This window comes from Polyodon spathula, chromosome 6 (assembly GCF_017654505.1).
Source record: "Polyodon spathula isolate WHYD16114869_AA chromosome 6, ASM1765450v1, whole genome shotgun sequence".
NCBI lineage: Eukaryota > Metazoa > Chordata > Actinopteri > Acipenseriformes > Polyodontidae > Polyodon > Polyodon spathula.
In genome coordinates, this window is record NC_054539.1 from 32,333,416 (window position 1) to 32,354,111 (window position 20,696).

Sequence of the window (20,696 nt, forward strand, 5' to 3'; positions counted from 1 at the left end):
TGCTGCAGCTAATCAGTGGATGTTGCCAACCTACTTACCAAACCCTTGACCACATGGCACATGACCAGTTCGGTCGCACAAAACCCAGGCCATGCACTCTAATGCAAAGCAGCTATATAATACGAGAGTACACGCAGCCGAGAACGTGCCAGACCCGGGGGATGGGCAAAATTTAATTGCAGGCTTTGCAATGCACTAGGCCATGACGGGGGATCACTAGCCAACACGGCTAAAAACTTAATGACCGTAAATATACATATACTGGTATTACTGAAAATGACAAAAATAAGTTCTTCCCTGCGTTCAACTACACTTACACATGGTTTAAAACCCCTCAGCAGCCAATCAGCGTGCAGCACTCCATTTAATAAAATGTTTTATACACACAACATTGTTCACCTAAATTTAACTCTAAATTACTTTCTGGAAAACACAGAAGAAATGCCAGCAGAAGCCATAAAGTGTAGTATTTCTGCTAAACTAAATACAATTTTCTTGCAGATTTCCATTACATGAGAGTAGATGTTGAACTCTGTGCTGATCTGAATTCGGCTCTTGCCAAGATAAGCACCAACTAAGACGTAGCTTTGCAGTAAACTAATGTGATCCATCTCCATCCATTTCCGTTGTTTTCCATTTGATGATGTAGATATCCCGACGCAACTCTTGGCCACTGAACCCGACTCTGAGATACCGGGTTGTAGAGTGTGCCACAAATCCTCGACAACCCGCCTCCACTGGGTAAACTCGGACTCTCCATAATCGCTGTTACGCTTCAGCAGCTAAAGCTGAGCATACCAAAGTTTCTTCCTCTCATACGCCTCATCCACAGCATCTTCCCATGGCACTGTTAACTCTACCAGATGAACAAGGTGTGCTGATCCAGACCACAAGATAACATCTGGTCGAAGGTTAGTGGTGGCAATCTCAGGTGGAAAAATAAGCTGTTGACCAACATCTGCCAGCATTTTCCAGTCTCTAGCAGCTTCCAGTTGTCCTGGGCGAGGCTTGGTTTTAACACCTTTTGTTGGTGGTTGCTCTCCTGGACGGAGGAATATTGTCTTTTATGTGTAATGCCTTGATGGAACTGGTGGCAACTTATTGGTCAGGTTACGCTGGTCTTCCAATGCTAGGGCCAAACATCGCAGCATTTGGTCATGGAGCAAAGTAAACTGTCCTTGGCTAAGACCCACCTTACATCCTGTCAAAATGTGTATTAAATGTTGCAGAGGATGAACACAAAGGACATGAGGGATCCTCATCCACCCAGAGGTTTAGGTTCTGTGGTGATGGGAGAACATCATATGCTGATCTGATGAGGAAACTGATCCTGCTCTGTTCCATTGTCCATAGGTCTTCCGTTGCTCCACACTCTCCCATCTCATCCATTCTCCCTGCTTGGTCTGGGAAATGGCCTTTGCACACCTGATCCTCTCCTCCTACTTTTGCACCTCATTGACTACCAGCTCCCTCCATTGAGCTGGGGTTGCCTTGTGCCATGTAGGAGGAGCTGAACTGAGACCAAAACCTCCTTTTCCATGCTGAATTTGCCCCATAATACCTCTGATATTAGCATCTTCCACAGCTTTCTTTGCCATCCATTTTCTTCCAGTTTAACACAGATGCTGCCTCTCTTACGCATTTGTCGCGTGAATCTACTAATGTCATTTCCAGTCAGACTATGGCGCACTTAAACTCCTCGGTTAGAGCAGAGATTGGTAGCTGCAGTATTCCTTCACAATAAAGTCCCATTCTGCTGAGGGAGCGTGGAACTCCCAACCATTTCCTGACGTATGAACTGATTAAAGCTTCCAACTTCTCAACTGTTGTCAAGGAAACCTCGTACAGAGTCAGTGGCCACAGCAGTCTTGGCAGTAGACCAAACTGAAAGCGCCAGAGTTTCAGATTGCCCGGTAAAGCGCTGCTGTCTATGCTCGTCAGCAACCCCACTGCTTGTTGTCTAACTTGTCCGACACGAACGGTGTCCTTTAGATCCCCGTCGTACCATCTCCCTAGACTTTCCACTCGCTTCTCGGACACTGTTGGTATTGCCTCACCATTAATGTAGAACCTTTTATCTACTACTTTACCTTTAATTATAGAGATGCTCCTAGATTTAGTGGGCTTGAATTGCATTCTTGCCCATTCAATGTTACTGGTTAAAAATTTGCCCAGTAACTGATTAGTGCAGGCTACTGTTGTAGTCAATGTTGTCAAGTCATCCATGTATACTCGAATTAGTCGCATTCCAGAAGCCAAGCACTCTCCTCCCACTGCCCATTTTGATGTCCTAATAATTACTTCCATTGCCATAGTAAAAGCCAGTGGAGAAATGGTACATCCTGCCATTATTCCAACTTCTAGGCATTGCCAGGTAGTGCTGAATTCTGAAGTTAAAAAACTAAAATTGCAAATCTCCAAGTAGGCTTTCACTAAATTTGTTATTGTCATTGGTACACTGAAAAAAATCAAATGCTGCCCAAAGTTGTTCATGTGTCACTGAACCATATGCATTAGCCAAATCCAGGAATGTCACATGGATCTCCTTCCTCTCCCTTTTTGCTGATTGAATTTGTTGCCAGATTATGCTGATGTGTTCTAAGCATCCTGGAATGCCTGCTTTTTGTACTGAAGTGTCTGAAGCAGTTCTTTAATAGATAGGTCGACAATCTCTGAGCAATAATGCTGAAGAAAATCTTGCCTTATACGTTTAATAGGGAAATAGGATGAAACTGACCGATGCTTGTACATCCTTTTCTTTTGGTACAACCTGTTTTTCCCATGCTACTTTCATCAATTTCCACAGGATTCGTAGAACTCCAGAAGCACTCTTGTACACTCTGTATGGAACTCCATTAGGCCCTGGAGATGATGATGCCCTTGCTTTTTTCACATCTTCCTCTACTTCTTTCCACTTAGGTGCACAGTCCTCCATTTGGTATTCGGGAAGATTGATAGGTGGGATGTCTGAAGGAATTCACATAGGCTCCTGCCTTTTTGAATCTGTATGCATTTCCTCCAAATCTCTCTCCAGCTCAAACTTAGATGATTTTAGTGTGCCATTTTTCTCACTGGTGAATATCTTCTTTACGAATTTGAACGGATCTTTATAAAAGTTAGTTCTCGCATGCTCTTTCTTTTTGTAGCGTTTCTGTAGGCGCTCAGCTCTGCGCAATGTTGCAAGCTTATCTTTTATGACCCTTGGTAACAGATGGAGTCCCCCCTCCTGACTTTGTTCTGCTTTTGCTTCCTCAACCTCCTTTCTCTAAGCGGTCAATCTCCTGCTGCCATCTAGACTTTCCAGGAATAGTTTGTACTTTTTACTTTTTTCAACTCCAAACCTCTCGAATCCATATGCGTAGATGATGTCCCCAAATTTATCCAGCATCTTTTCAACTGTAAATTATAAACGTATATGCTACCACTTTTAGAATAAATGTTGTTTTCTCTTGTATTGGGGTCAAACACAAGAGTAAACCCTGGGAGTTTACTCACAAAACAAGAATCTCACATATCACTTTCAATATGAAACATTTCACAAAAAGTTAAAAGGCCACAGGAATAATAATGTATTTTCTTTATAACTTCCATGTAAGAAGCCAACATTATTGTAAATTTCATGCTTTTTGAATGCCTTTGTCTTATGATGGAAGATATGATGGAACTCTGTCAGATACACAGACAATCTGCCTTGTTTGTGATCTGATCCTCAAACTACAGTAATCAATACCTTTAAATAGATGAAGGCACTTACAAACCAGAATTTTAAATATTACAAATCATACATAATAGAAACAGGCTCATCATTGACATTGTGGCCCTGGAGAGAATCCAATGAAGAGCAACTAGATTGAAGTGAAAATGTTACTCTCTTGATAATCTTTTGTCTCCGCTGTTTAGAAAGGTATAACATGGTTTACTTTCGGTGGATATTTGTCCTGATACACAAGCCAAAAGTCATGTTATGCTAAACAGGTAAAATGGGTTAATGGATTGGTTTCTAAACTAAACCCAGGAGAACAGTATTTTTTGTTTAATGTGTTTTGCTCTGCAGTCATTTCAAAGTTGTATTAAAAATAAGTCTATCAATCCTACTGCCAACCACCTGATTAAGAAGCTTGTTAAAATACATTGCTAAAGGGTTAAATATAAAATAGTTTCAAGGTTTTTATAATTTTTATTATGTTAAATATTCTTCCTAGAGCTGGTGATCAAACTTTGCTGGTCTCCTGCTGTAGACAAAGGCAATGTAATAGTATTGTTGCATTAATTTAAATACGCAACTGATGGTTTGTGAATTAAAAGGATATGTGTATTTGTGTACCCTATATACTTTTACTTTGAGGTTTACAGTTAAGGAGATATATTTAAGCGATGGAGCCCGTCAATGCGGGCTCTACCATGTGGTAGATGACCACGACTAGAGTTATGCGTCCCAAAGCGAAAGCGTTAATTTTTTTTATTTTCTCTTTAAAAAAAAAACTTTAAAACCTATATTTACCTTGAACTTCTGATATTTCGTCAGGTAACCTTCCACTGAGGAAAATAGTTCCTAACATAATTAGAATATAAAAACAACACACACGTAAAGAGAACTTTTATTACACTATGTAACACATTTTTTGTTCCTGGGTAGTAAGTGTTATTTCCTAATTGCTTATGCCTCAAAAGTATAGAAAATGGCTATTATTCCCCACAAACTTTGCTTTTGTGACCAGGACAATGATATTTCAAAATATCACTATTTCCAATGGGAAAATGGGCAAATGTGTGTCTCCACCAATCAACTGTCAGACAGATAGTCTACAAATAGAGAAAGTTCAAGACCACAGTCACTCTACCCAGGAGCGGTCTTCCTACCAAAATCTCTCCAAGAACAAACCGGAAAATCATCAAGGAAGTCGCAAAGAACCCAAGAGTAACATCCAAGGATCTACGGGCCACTCTCACCTTGGCTAATTTGAGTGTTCATGACTCAACTATTAGAAAAAGACTAAACAAGAATGGTGTTCATGGAAGGATAGCCAGGAGGAAACCACCACTCTCTAAAAGAACACTGCTGCCCGTCTGGTCTGAAGTTCGCCAAAGAGCATACAGATGATCCACAAGACTTCTGGAACAATGTTCTCTGTACAGAGGAGTCAAAGGTAGAACTTTTTGGCCTCAACGAGAAACACCGTTTGGCGAAAACCAAACACTGCTTTCGAACAGAAGAACCTAATCCCAACCGTCAAGCGTGGTGGTGGGTGTGTGATGGTTTGGGGCTGCTTTGCTGCCTCATGACCTGGACAGTTTGCGATCATTGACAGAATTCTGCATTGTATCAGACCATCCGTCCATGAGCTGAAGCTGAACCGGAAGTGGGTCATGCAGTAAGACAATGATCCTAAACATACAAGCAGATCTACAAAAGAATGGCTGCAGAAGAAATTCCACGTTTTAGAATGGCCTAGTCAAAGTTCGGACCTAAACCTCATCGAAATGTTGTGGCAAGACCTGAAGCGGGCTGTCCATGCAAGGAAGTCCTCAAATGTCACAAGTTGAAGAAGTTCTGTAAGGAGGAATGGGCCAAAATTCCCCAAAACCGATGTGAGAGACTGACCAACCGTTACAGGAAACGCTTAGTTGAAGTTCTGCTCAAGGGGGTGCCACCAGTTACTGAATCTAAGGTTCACATACTTGTTCACACATGGATATTGAATGTTGAATCATTTGTGGATAAATAAATGCTGAAATAATATCATGTTTGTGTCATTTGTTTAATCAGGTTATCTTTATCTATTATTAGGACTTAGATTAAGATCTAACAACATTTTAGGTTTGAAACATGTGAAAATCCTAAGGAATTCACAAACTTTTTCTCAGCACTGTATGCTTGTGATGTATATGTTCCCAAAACACAATCTAGATTAGGTACTATTAATTTTAGTAACAGAGCAGCCTCAGCCTGGAATGGCCTTCCAATGGCACTACAAAATGCACCTAGCCTTCTTTTTGGATAAATCTGATTGACATATCCAATTAGATTACATTGGTTATTGGGTTATCCCTGCTCAAGTGGTCCACAGGAGTTACTTGACCTCTCACATTCAATTACTTATTTATTGTTGGCAAGTCATTGAAACAGTCTTTTAAAATTACTTATGTTTTTTTCAAGGTCATCCACCACGTGGAATAACATGACACTTTCTCACCATGTAGGGCATGAGTAACAGTTCTAGTTGTGGAAGCACGCAACACCTGCCCTGGCATGGCCCTTTTCCACTGCAGATGGATTGTATGCAAATGGTTGGTACTGTACAGTTAGATTAATGCCACCTTAGCAGGCTTCACTAGCACTTTTTTTAATAAATACATAAACAATAGTAGAACCCTGAACTGGCAGAGAGATTTTCAAGTTATTTTCTGCCGTGGAAACAAAGCATGAAAAATGTAATACTTACAGTGTAATTATACTTGTGTTTCAGATTCCACCTGCAGATTGGGCACTGTCCAGAGGGATTTGGGGGTTCAAGCTCTGATTTAATATCGACTAATTTCCCTTCAATCTGAAAGCATCAAAAAATAAAAGCATTAAAGTCAGTAATTATTAGGGGGGTGCATCGTTGGGTTCACAACAATGTAATACATAACTCGAGACATGGGTTGCTATATGATATGTATCCCAATGCAATTAATATAAAAAAATGAAAATTAATGAAAATTGTTTTTGTTATTGTGAACTTGAAAAATAAATTGTATAAAAGTATAAAAAGTACAAAAGTCCCCATTGGAACCTATTCACAGCAACACTTATTTTGCTGAGAGTAGACTCACTCAGAATGTCAAACAACAACATGCTCTATAAAAAACAGATTAACGTTAATATACATGTTTTGTGTTTTTTATTTAGATTTAATGATTTATGTCTATAATTGTACAGTGGCTACCTCTTACCAAGTTTAGAGTATTTCTCGTGCACTCTGCTGCGTCAGGCCTCTAAGTGAAGCGAGTGCAAGAGATTGTGCATGCTAAATCAGGTATGGCAACGTAGACAAAGTTTTTTTTTTTTTTTTTTTTTTTTTTTTTTGACACACAAAAAAAAAATTCTACCAATTTGGAAATCCATGAGCCAATTAAAATTACATAATTATAATCATTTTGCGAGACATAGAGAAAGAATATCATAACATTTTTAACCAGTGCCCAATATAGGATACAGTAAACCATTCAAAAGTGCTTACATTTTGAAAACACAGGGTCTGTATGTAATGCCAGGACTTTTTAAGTACACTTTTGTGGGGTCTTAAAAAAAGAGCACGCTGTGTACGCTTGCAGTAATTGATGATCATTTTGGACGACCCCTTTACCGAGTACAACTGAACTGCAAATACAGGCTGTACTTGTCTGTCCTCTGAGTCACTGCACTCTATGTTGTTTGTCTTCCTCCAGTGTACATACTGACGCAACGTAATGATGAAAATCGTTAAACCCACCCCTGGTCCAGCTTGGCTCCGCAACGAATTTAGATGTGTTAGAGGCCAGAGTTTCACAGTTTGGTTTTGACTCGACAAATAGCCAGTTGAAAACCATCCACACCATGAGGCTCTGGAGTCCTCACGGCTTGGAAGTGCCAGTGGAAAAGGAGATTAGAGAGTGTTCTTGTCTCGCAAATTCTTGCAGAGCTGCGACAAAGTATGTTCTTGGCAACTGTCTATGTGACAAAGGCACTTGGTTACTCTTGAGATTTACCAGTAAATGTCCATAGTAAAGCGTTATCAAGTTTATTTCAGAAATGTACCACTTTACTTGATAAATGTCAACATTTATTTGGAAATATTCAGACTTTCACCTAACAAGTCAATTAAACTGAACCCCAAGAGTCTGTAGCGGTGAATCGTTACACCCCAAGCAACTATCAGAAACCGCATATAGGAACACCTCCTAAGGGAACACCCTTGTGGTGAAACAGATTTTTCCCCATTGTAAATGCTCCACCTAAAGGAACAGGAACTTTGCTTAAAAGAACACCTTTTTGGCACTGCTAGTGATTCGTTCACAACTGATACAGTGCTGTTTTGTAACCTGACAACTCGTCATCATTAAACTTAGTCAAATGGTTTATTCAATCTTTTCAAAAGTGACTTGTCATTGCAAAGGTGCCTTGAGGCACACTAATTGGTTTATTAAATATTTCCAGATGAGCCATCATATTATTGCCTCGTTTTGTATTCTGATTTCCACAAGTGCATCTCATTGCTACAAAATGGCACGTAAACAAAGAAATTCACCGTTGTTTCTCTTGCTACAAAGTTGGAAAATTTTTGAGCTCCTGAGAAAAACTTGAACCAGATACAAATCGGTAACAATTTGGCGTTTTCCGTTCTGGTGAGTTGCTTCACCATTCTGTTAAATACTTTTGTGCATGTCTTGAATACTGCTCCTTTACAGGTACTCATGATTAATCTAGAGCTGCTGCTGCACTGTGTAACATGTGTAGGGTTGCTCTGTTAATTTAGTTTGACAGTTAGTTTAGTTAGTCTGTCTGTTACTTTATTAGATAGTTTGTTGCTTTTCTCGTCTGTTAATTTCATGTGTTGATGCAGGTGCATCATGACAAACAATAAATGGATTTGTATTTATTGATTCATATCATGACTGGCCTTGGCATATTGTATCCTGTGGTCAACTCCATCTTAAAGAATACTTCACCTAAATTACACTTTGCTTGTTCTCTTTGCCACATACTACTATATTTAAAGTTAATGGGAATTATACACAGCACTTAAATTACCATCTTAAATAATAATCAAAAAAAGGCTGAAAGGTTTTACTGCAGTAACATTTAACATCACTTACCGTTGTCGTCTTGCCATCTTTGTTCTCCACAACTAAAACAAATAAAAAAGTTGTCAGTAGCATACACATATTTTACATGTTGGCAACAGATCGACTCTTTCTAACCTAAAATTATTTTTCAATATTTTCTTAGCAAATATTATATATATATATATATATATATATATATATATATATATATATATAATATATATATATATATATATAAAAAAACTTCTGCAAAAAAATAACAAATGCAAAAGTGGTGCTTTTACCAATATTTTATAAGAGGTAAGTTATGTGCATTAACCTTTTCTTTTCAAACTTCACCTCGTCTACCATGAAACACTATGCCAATCTGAAAGCCCTGTTAAAATAATGTGTAGTATCGTTATGTATGTATTTGTTACCATCCCTGTAGGGTTGGTCGGTCTGTCTGTCTGACTGAGTGAGTGAGTGAGTAGACCGAGACATCTGTAGCCTAGCTTAAGACACTACCAAAAGTAATGCCTCTACAAACATAAAACAAATAAGTTACGACTCATACTTTGTGTTTATATTTCATAAAAATAATAACAACAATCCGTTAAGTCACTACATATTTCAGTTTTGAATTGAACTGCATGTTTCGTTAATTAGAATCACTACCGATACTTCACTGCTGCCTGTGTCCGTTTCCACCTCTCAATCATTGCAATAAAACTCACCCTCCCTTATCCCCCTTGTTTGAGTAGTTCCAAGCACAGACCATGTCGGTGCTTTGGCGACTTTCTGTAAAATCTGTCTGTTGTAACTTGCAGTGAGTGACCGAAATCCAGCGGCAGAAAGACAGATGGACCTCAACAAGCTGTGCGCAGCCATTTTGAAGTTGACCTTCTATTGTCACCGCAGCAACAAGCATTTCCGCTTCCAGGGCAAAATTTTTAAAACGGGTCGGCCGATGGGTGTGGGGAGTTTAGCATTATAGAAATATTACTAGAGAAAGAATGAGTCATTCACTTTCCCAAGTCAGATAAGCTCGGTAGATGCTTCTTCAAATTGAACGATGTGCCTAATGTACATGTTATTTGTTTAAAAATAACATCATATAAAAAGAAATCTAAATATCTGTCTTTAGCTGACATCAGTTAAAAAAAAAAAAAAAACACTTATCAGAGACTGGGTAAAACCCAGAACGGCGGAAAGGCAAACTCAGAATAAAAGTTTGTAATTTTATTACAATAACGAAATCTTGTCTTCTTATTTTCATTTTATATCACAAATCCTTTAAAACTATATTTTTACACATCAAAATGTGCCAGAAGACTATCTAATTACGCAAAGTTGGTATATAAACCAAAGTTGGTATATAAAATAAAAGTATTCAGAGGCTTTTGCCCAACCATATAAAATCAATTCCCCAAACAACTTCACTTTACCTTGATAGGAAGTGTCCCCTATTAAACTGCAGTAGCTTTGTTCAGGGGAATAATTCCTGAAAGTAAGAAATGCCAATCAAAGACCTGCCACTAAATGTTCATTTTGTCCATTGACAACAGATGTTAGTGTTCCAATGACTTTGCCCCAGTATATAAAAACAAGTCCCCAAAATAATTACACCTCATTTTGATAGGACTAAGTGTCTCCTATTAAGCTGCAGAAGTTTTGTCCTGGGGAATAATTCCTGAAAATAGGAAATGCCAATCAAATTATCTCCCCTATATGGTAGGATGTAACCGGAAGTCGGCCAGCCTGGGGAAAGGACGCACCTGCTGAACGCCTCTATTGTGATCAGCTGTGTTGTGTGCATCGATTGGATAAACCGTGACACCGCACTGACCACAGGGAATGTAGCAGTACAAAGGGGATGCAGCTACATGAGTACAGCCCATTACGCTAAGCTGTGACCCAGCCGGAGTGCTGCTTTGTTTGGTTTGGTTTTGGCAGATGGAAACAACGGGAGCTGAAGCGACCAAGCTACACAACCTCCCAGAGCACCTGCACTGCCACAGCACCGCCACCTGGACTGCCACCTGGACTGCCACCTGGACTTTCCCTTGGAGCATCTGCACTTCCACACCACCTCAACACGTGTGTGTGTGGATTGGACTGTGATTATTGTTTATTGTTTGAAACCATCTTCTTTTGTTTGGGAACTGCAATGCCACCATCTGTGCTCCCCTAATACCACTAGTAGTGGGGATAACTCTTTTATAAAATAAAGAATGCTTGTTTTTGGAACTACACTCTATTTGTGGGGATTGATTACTCCTGCACCACTCACATCCTGACTTGTGGGCCAACCGCATGACCCCGGCCTGGAAAGACTTTGGAACCAACAAGTGGGTTACAGGCTGTCCTGTGCCCGGGACTTGGGATATTTTATACTCTATGTTTTATTTTTAAATTGATAATTACAGCAGAAATTGATTTGTGTGAATTAATAATCTGTGAAGTTACTGTACAATACACCTATGAATTATCAGAACAGTCAGAGCTACGAATCTCTAGCTATAATCTTTATTTATAAAACAGAATGTTTGGGTGTTGCACGCTGATTGGCTGTTGAGGATTTATTACCGTGAAGTTCTATAGTACTATACAATGCATGGTGGAACTTAATTTTGTCGAAGCCACAGTTCAATTAATAATTGATCAATACACAACATATTAAACTTGCAATAAATATACACATTGTTGTGAGGGGTCTTTTAAAGTTTTTAAAAATGAGTGGCATTCCTTTCGTCACATTTAATCTTTTTGGAGGCATGAGAGTGGACAAGTGGCTGGAATTACAAGAAAAAAATAAAAAACAAGAGACACAAAGATTTAACAGGTCAACAACTTAATGAAATCAAAGAAAATAAAAATTTGTGGGCAGTTGGTGTTTTTATTGATTGCATGAAACATAAAGAAACGGTAATCGATTTAAAAACAGTTTGTCTTAAAAATGTAAACGGTTTGGTATGGTAATTCTATACTTCAGTGCGTAATTTGGCTAGCCAAGAGTACTCAATTTTGTTATGTTAGCCTCCAGGCTGGTCTCAAATCTCTCCTTAAACAATGCTGACAAGCATTTAAAAATGCCAGTAATTTATTTTTGTATTAGCTTCTCCAGGTCAGCAGTAGTAATGCGTGGATAGTGAGCTTTGTTTTTGCCTCCTTTTCTGTATCTTTTTCATTATCAATAAAGATACATGATTGGCATTTTTAAATGCATGGTCACTCAAGCATAACATTGCAGGTTATGTCAGCTCTGTTTACGGAGCGACTGAAACCAACATGGAAGCTTCAATTAGTTTAATTAATTACAATAAATGTAAACTTTCAAACCCTCCCAGTTTGATGTTTACAACAAATAGAACCTTGTTTGAGTGACTATTTTGTCTCCAAAGTGGAAGGAATGTAATACAATATAATTGTGTGTTTTTTTTTTTTAATAAAGAACACGTTCACCAACTTACACCATACTACACCCAGACCCCACTACACCACTACAGGGGGGGGGGGGGGGGGGGGGGCTGGGTGGGTCAGGTGGAGGAGAGGTAGATGAACCCGAAGGTAGGGAATCCACGAAGGCCTCAGCTAGGCTTATAGCTTCCTGTAGCATGGTGTTGTTGTGGCAGCTGACCCAGGCGAGCGTCTCTGTCGACCCAGGTGTGCATCTCTGTTTGATGGCCACCAGGACAACTGCCTCATCAACAATTTGTGTAGTGGGGCAGAGCCAACAGGTAAGTTGATGCTTCAGTTGTTTCCCCACGATGTGGGGGCCTGACTCCAAGGTGGCACTGGTACTCCCGGAACTGGTGCCGATAGGTCTCTCCGGTGTCATTTCTAAAAGAGTTACCCTTGCTACCAACAATTGCATTGTGGGAGCAAAGATGATAGGATTGCAGTTCCCAAGCACAAGAAAAATGTTTCAAATAATGAACAATAATCACAGTCACACAAGGATTGAGGTGCTGTGGAAGTGCAGGTGCTCCAAGGGAAAGTCTAGGTGGCAGTGCAGGTGCTCCAAAGGAAACTCCAGGTGGCAGTGCAGGTGCTCCAAGGGAAACTCCAGGTGGCTGTGCTGTAGCAGTACAGGTGCTCTGGGAGGTTGTGCTGGCTTGGTGGCTTCAGCTCCCGTGGATTTGCAACTTCTCATTTACAATGAGGATCTAGTCAAGAGGCAAACATCACAACAATACAACAATACAAAGTAAACAAATACAAAATAGAAAAAATAAATAACACATTAACAAGTACATGCATCAGACAATAGTGAATTCAGATTCCGATTAAAAACATCCTTTGAAACAAAACTGTAATTTTAATTTGATTTGAAATTCATTCCAGTCATAAGCAGCCACAAACTGAAATTAATTACAACCAAAAACAGTGGACACACTGGGAAAAATCTAATAAATTAATCTGATCTTATATTGTAAACTGAAGCAGAGAACTGTAATATGGGTGCAGATATAATGGGGTTTTCCCAATTAGGGTTTGTGACAGAAAGACAATGATTCTTGATAGTAAATCTCCCTCTTGACCTGCGAGGGTGCTAAGTAATGGGAACAGAATACTCTGACTATGTGAACTGGCACTTCGTTCCAAGGGTTAAAAGGAAGTCGGTCATGTAGAAAAGAGACAGAGCTTCGGTACACTAACTCATTGACATTGAGGGTAAATGATGTGGCAGCTGCAGATCGTAAAAAGCAGCTGCAATCGTTTACCAAGGGGTCATGAGTGATAGTATAAAAAGGGGGCGAAGCAATGTATCTGTTCCTTCGTTTATGGTTATTAATAAGTGACCTGGAAGGACCTGTATTTGTTTGTTGAATAATCGTTTGTTTTGTTCTGTCTGTTGCTGTTTGTAATCACTAGACGGCTAAACACGTTCCGGAGCTGTCGCCAGAGGCCAGCACAAACCCAGGACAGCACTTCACTTGTACCACTATAAACTGTATTGTAACACAATCATTAATTCACACACTAAACTGACTTCTGTATGTGTTTTGTGTTTAATGTGGGGTTACAATAACTGGACTATTATTTTGGGACCAGCCCAGGGATTACAAATGTAGCTAACACATGCCACTGTATTACTTACCTGTGTTATTAATTACTGTTTGTTTCGCTTCAGGGACTGGACTTAAGGAACAAAAATAAACAAACCTTTTTCACCTGGTTTACAATTGTTCTTTGATCACCTGCACCTGCACACTATTAAGCCAATGATCCTATTGCCTAGTGTGCACTGAAGGCCATTCAACCATAATATAAAGATCGCAGTGATGAGTAAGATAAGAAACACAAGTTATAAATCTTACAGCAGATTCATTCTCTCCCATTCACAGAGACACTTTGCCCTACCAAAATTAGGTATAATTGTTTTGGGGACTTGATTTTTTATACTGTGGCAAGTCCTCAGAAAACTAACATCTATTGTTAATTGATAAAATGAACATATAGAGGAGGTAGTTTGATTGGCATTTTCTATTTTTAGGAATTATACCCTAGGACAAAACTACTACTGTTTAATAGGGAACGCTTCGTCCTATCAGGGTAAAGTGAAGTTGTTTTGGGGAATGGATTTTATATGGTGGGGCAAAAGCCTCTGAACACTTAGGGTTGTAATGCTATAGACCTGGTTTATATACCAACTTTGTGTAATTAGATAGTCTTCTGGTACATTTTGATGTGTAAAAATATTGTTTTAAAGGAAATTTAAAAAGAAAATATGAAGATGAAGATTTTGTTATTGCAATAAAATTACAAACCTGTTCCAGGTTTTACACAGTCCCCACTTACCGTTGTTACTTTTAGGCAATGCAATGTTGTGAATGTTATATTTAATACATTTTGAAATATTCTTGTTTTGTAATACATAAAAAGCAAAACTGAAAAGTATTGTCTGCTTGTTGACGATTTTGGGATATAGTGTTTTACTAAGAGAAATTTCAACTTCAGAAGTGTCCTCACTGTTCTGGGGCTCCCGAGTGGGGCATCTAGGGAAGGAGCTCCGTGTGGAGTGCAGGATGCACCATATAGCCTTGATGTCATCAGGGGGAGGCACACAAATAGCAGAGCACCGTCTGGGGGGGGTGGGGTGGGGGGGGAGTTAGGTCGGCCAGGGTGTCCTTGGCTCACTGTGCACCAGCAACCCCTGTAGACTGGCTGGGCGCCTGTGGGCTTGCCTGTAAGCTGCCCAGAGCAGCATTGTACTCCAAAGCTATAGCTCTGGGCTGGCTGCATGGCGGGCCTGTTGAGTGAAAAGAAGCGGTCGGTTGACGGCACATGCTTCAGAAGGCAATGTGTGTTCATCTTTGACTCTCCCGAGTCAGCGCAGGGATGGTAGTGGTGAGCTCAGCCACCACTACCAATTAGACATTCTACAATTAGACATTCTAAATTGGGTGAAAAACGGGGTAAAATGAATTGGCGACTACTAAAAACAAACAAACAAAAAAAAAAAACTGTCCTCACGGTTCTGAAATTTGATTTTATTTGAAGTGCTTCAAAGAACGAGGTACAAAAGCATACCACAGTTTAAAGTAATCCTAAATTCCTTTATTGAATTCCTTGAATGGGTGTTAATAGCAAGATTTTGAACCTTGGACTATTGTGCCTGCTAGCAGCTGTGAACTCTTTCAAGCATAGCTAGGGTTACCAGATGTCCCTCTAGCTGAGAGTCCCGGTTTTCTATTAAAAGGTCCTAGTGTCCCGATATGTTTCTCAAAATCTTAAAAGAAAGTGCCGGTTTTTAGCCACTTCCTCTAACGTGACTCACTCTAAATAGCTTTTGTCAAAATAAAATGAACAGCATGTTCTATAACTGGCAAGCTGAAAACTAAATTATGAAAAAAACTACTTGGGTACTGTCACAAAGACGGCTGAGTGGATGATGTCAGAACCAGGAAGGAATGAACACAAAGACAGGACAGATGAGGTGAATTGATGGTGGTGCTTACTTGTGCCGGCTTATTGTAAATAAAACAGTTGAACAAACAGAAACAACAGGACACGGCACTCTATGCCAAAATAAAAAGACAAACAAAAACGGACTACCACTTTACAAATGATGAGCAGATCAACAAACAAACACTGTGAGTTAAATAAACAAGTATCGTGCTGGTCCCACCAGCACGCAATAGCAATTGAAATTATAACTCTCCTACTCTCTCTCCTGTTCTTCACTCACCGAACACCCAATCGCGAGTGGGTGAAAACATGCTGTTCTTATGCTGCTGTACCAAGACTATATTGCTAATGAATCATTCAATTGGAGTCTCAGTACAACTGCATGTGAATTAATAAAGTGCAATTCCTCGTGATCACTTATTACAATTTACTTGCTCGTGAAGTGCTGTGCAATCCTCGTGCCTAAATATAAACATACATTTTAAACACTCGTGTTACACAGACCTGTTTATCTCCCGTGTACCAATGACTATACACCAACATTAAACACACAACATATAACAGATAATATTCACAGGGGCGGGCACTTTGTCACATATACCCCCCATCTGTGCAAAGCACACATGGCCTCAATGGCCACCTCCCCCCTTAAAAGCCCAAAAGTCCAGCACAAAGTCCTGGGCCAGGACTGGAGGCTTCAAGGGGCCCACAGGTCGTAAGGCTGTCAGCAGCAATGCTGACAGCAGGGTGGCATAATCCTGCCAGGGTAGTCCTGGCAGCGGAAAGGCTGCTTGGGATATGGTCTCCTGACCTCCCCATTATATCGGAGCTGGCAGCTCCCCTTGGTGGGGTGTCTACCACAGTACTTCTCCCCCACGATCTCCGGCAGCGAAGAAGCTGCAGTGGGAGCAGGTCTCCTGATGTCCCCAACGATCTCCTGCAGCAAAACTGCTGCTGGGGTTGGTGATCTCCAGACCTCCTCCCCCTTCTTCGTGGCCGGCAGCTCCCCTTTGTGGGGTTCCAGCCAAAGTACTTCCTGCTGTGATGCGGAGCAACAGGCAGCCCCAGGCGATGTGGAGCGGCTGGCAACCCCAGATGAAGCAGAGTGGCGGGCAACCCCAGGCGAAGCAGAGCGGCGGGCAACCCCAGGCGAAGCAGAGCGGCGGGCAACCCCAGGCGAAGCAGAGCGGCGGGCATCTTTGGTTGTAGCGTGGCAGGCATCCTTGGGCGAAGCATGGCAGGCGTCCCTGGGCGAAGCGTGGCAGGAGTCCTTGGGCGAAGCGAGGCAGGCATCTTTGGGTGAAGGGAGGCAGGCATCCTTGGGCGAAGCGAGGCAGGGAGTCAGGACAAGCTGATGTGCTGGCCCTCTTCGTAGCCGCTGTGGCCAGGCCATTTTTCCCCGTGCTCCTCTCAGCAGACTATGTAGTGACTGCTGAGAAATGCCAGCCTCAAGTCCTGGTACTCTATCTTGTACAGGGAGAGGCAGCTCCTGTTCCTCTCCCCCTGATGGTGATGGAGGCAGAGGCAGCTCCAGCTCCTCTCCTTGTGATGGTGGGGGAAGTGATACCAGTAGGCATTCATCCTCTGCTGGTGGGGGAAGTGATACCAGCAGGCATTCATCCTCTGCTGGTGGGGGAAGTGATACCAGCAGGCATTCATCCTCTGCTGGTGGGGGAAGTGATACCAGCAGGCATTCACCCTCTGCTGGTGGACAGGGACCCAGCAGGCATTCACCCTCTGCTGGTGGCGGAGGCAGAGGCAGCTCCTGCTGCTCTGCGCCTGTCGGTGGAGGTGGCGTAGGTGTATAGTCTCCTGGCGGTGGAGGTGGGAGCGGCATGTAGTCTCCTGGCGACGGAGGTGGGAGCAACGTGTAGTCTACCCTTGTTACAGGGGACTGGTGCGGCTCTCCCTCACTTGCAGGGGACTGGTGCGGCTTTCCCTTACTTGCAGGGGACTGGTACGGCTCTGGAGACAGTGGTGGGACCTCTCCCTCTGGCGCTGGAGACGGCAGCAACGGCTCCTCTCCCTCTGGCACTGGAGCTGGCTCCTCTCCCTCTGGAGGCAACATCAGCAGGCATTCTTCCCCTGCTGGTGGAGACTTGGGCGGTGGACACTCTGCCTTCCTCTTCCCCTTTCCCCTTCTTTGCCTCCTCTTCACCTTCCTCTCCTGTGCCAGTTCTTCCTCTCTCTCTTGGTAGGGGTAGCGCACCACCGGGTGCCCGCACTCCCCACAGGCAAGGCACTAGCATTGGTCCTCTAGACCATTGAGGAACTCCTCCAGGTCCTGGTAGCCATCTCTCCAGTTCCAGCGTTCTATGTTTTAATTTTTTTGTTGTTGTTGCTGTTGTTGTTGAGTGTTTTTTTTTTTTGCACAAAAACGCCTCTCCTGGTCTGACGCTTGGAGGCGCTGTTAATCCCACGCAGGACACCACGTGTCACAAAGACGGCCAAGTGGGTGACGTCAGAACCAGGAAGGAATGAAATACACAGACAGGACAGATGAGGTGAATTGATGGTGGAGCTTGCTTGCACCGGTTTATTGTAAATAAAACAGTTGAACAAACAGAAACAATAGGACACGGCACTATATGCCAAAACAAAAAGGCAAACAAAAACGGACTACCACTTTACAAATGATGAGCAGATCAACAAACAAACACTGTGAGTTAAATAAACAAGTATCGTGCTGGTCCCACCAGCACGCAATAGCAATTGAAATTATAACTCTCCTACTCTCTCTCCCGTTCTCCACTCACCGAACACCCAACCGCGAGTGGGTGAAAACATGCTGCTTTTATGCAGCTGTACCGAGACTCGACCTCTAATCAATCATTCAATTAGAGTAGCGGTACAGCTGCAAGTGAATTAATAAAGTGCAATTCCCCATGCTCACATATTACATTTTACTTGCACGTGAAGTGCTGTGCAATCCACGTGCCTAAATATAAATATACATTTTAAACACTCGTGTTACACAGACCCGTTTATATCCCGTGTACCAATGACTATACACCAACATTAAACACACATATAACAGATAATATACACAGGGGCGGGCACTTTGTCACAGGTACTCATGAACATTATTTATATAAAGAGATTAACACAGGTATACACATACATGCTTATTGCCATGCAGTTTATTTTAGTTTATATTAAATTATCCTAGCAATACTTATACAACACAATATTGGTGGTGAAACTTAGCCACAAATATAACTGGGATTGTACTGAAATTGTGTGGCGATAGAAAGCTGTTAAAAATAAATAAAATAAAAATATTACATTATTAAAATGAGGATGGCTATTTATATAACTATTTTAAAAAATCTATATACAAATTATATAACTAGTCTCATGTGTGGCAGAAGTTAAACAACAAGCAGTGGAAGGGTTGAAGAGCATAGACAGCAGCGCTTTACCGGGCAAACTGAAACTCTGGTGCTTTCAGTTTGGTCTACTGCCAAGACTGCTGTGGCCACTGACTGTGTATGAGGTTTCCTTGACAACAGTTGAGAAGCTGGAAGCTTTAATCAGTTCATACATCAGGAAATGGTTGGGAGTTCCACGCTGCCTCAGCAGAGTGGGACTTTATTGTAAAGGAATACTACAGCTACCAATCTCTGCTCTAACCAAGGAGTTTAAGTGTGCCAGTCCGACTGGAAATGACATTAGTAAATTCACGCGACAAATGTGTAAGGGAGGCAGCACCTGTGTTGAAAACTGAAAGAAAATGGATGGCAAAGAAAGCTGTGTAAGATATTATGGGGCTAGTTCAGCATGGAAAAGGAGGTTTTGGTCTCAGTTCAGCTCCTCCTACATGGCACAAGGCAACCCCAGCTCAACGGAGGAAGTTGGTAGTCAATGAGGTGCAAAAGCAGGAGGAGAGGATCAGGTGTGTAAAGGCCATTTCCCAGGCCAAGCAGGGAGAATGGATGAGATGGGAGAGTGTGGAGCAACGCAAGTTCGGTTGCAAGACCTATGGACAATGGAACACAGCAGGATCTGTTTCCTCATCAGATCAGCATATGATGTTCTCCCCTCACCACAGAACCTAAACCTCTGGGGGGGTGAGAATCCCTCATGTCCTTTGTGTTCATCACCTGCAACATTAAGGCACATTTTGACAGGATGTAAGGTGGGTCTTAGCCAAGGATGGTTTACTTGGCGCCATGACCAGGTGCTGCGATGTTTGGCCTTAGCATTAAAGACAAACGTAACCTGACCAATAAGTTGCCACCAGTTCCATCAAAGCATTAAAACACAAAGGATAATATTCCTTCATCCAGGAGCGCAACCACCAAGAAAAGGTGTTAAAACCAAACCTCGCCCAGGGCAACTGGAAGCTGTTAGAGACTGGAAAATGCTGGCAGATGTTGGTCAATGGCTTATTTTTCCACCTGAGATTGCCACCACTATCCTTCGACCAGACATTGTCTTGTGGTCTGGATCAGCACGCCTAGTTCATCTGGTAGAGTTAACAGTGCCATGGGAAGATTCTGTGAATGAGGCGTATGAGAGGAAGAAACTTCGGTATGTTCAACTAGCTACTGAAGTGGAACAGCGAGGATGGAGAGTCCGAGTTTAACCAGTGGAGGTGGGTTGTCAAGGATTTGTGGCACACTCTACAACCCTGTTTTTCAGAGACGTCGGGTTCACTGGCCAAGAGTTGCGTTGCATAGTGAAGAACTTATCTGAAGCAGCAGAAAGGAGCAACAACTGGCTGTGGTTGAGACAGAAAGATTCTGGATGGGGATCTCAAGCACAATAGAAAGAAAGCAATGCTGATGTACAGGTAAGTAAGCTGGGCTGAGCTGAGTGGGGGATGGAGGGGGGTGATGCTGGGACTCCAGAATCACTGTTGAGGTGTCGACACTTAAGGTGTCGTGGCCTAGTTAATGAAACACAGAGGACGGAAGGTGCCTACTTGAAGACCCCAGAGATGTATAATATAATGTTAATAAGTGTTCTGGTTATAATTGAGGTTTTGTAGC

The 20,696-nt window shown here is 41.8% G+C and overlaps 1 protein-coding gene across 1 annotated transcript in view; it reads right to left on the bottom strand.

Moving 5' to 3' along the window:
• Positions 1-9,697, bottom strand: part of mrps18a (mitochondrial ribosomal protein S18A) — a 45,259-nt gene extending 35,562 nt beyond the window's left edge. Inside the window, exons 1-3 of the mRNA XM_041252755.1 lie at positions 9,525-9,697; positions 8,839-8,870; positions 6,444-6,548 (exon numbers count right to left, since the gene is read on the bottom strand). Coding sequence (XP_041108689.1) covers positions 6,444-6,548; positions 8,839-8,870; positions 9,525-9,678 — 291 coding nt within the window. The 5' untranslated portion in view covers positions 9,679-9,697. The remainder of the gene's footprint in view (positions 1-6,443; positions 6,549-8,838; positions 8,871-9,524) is intronic.
• Between the last annotated feature and the right edge of the window lie 10,999 nt (positions 9,698-20,696).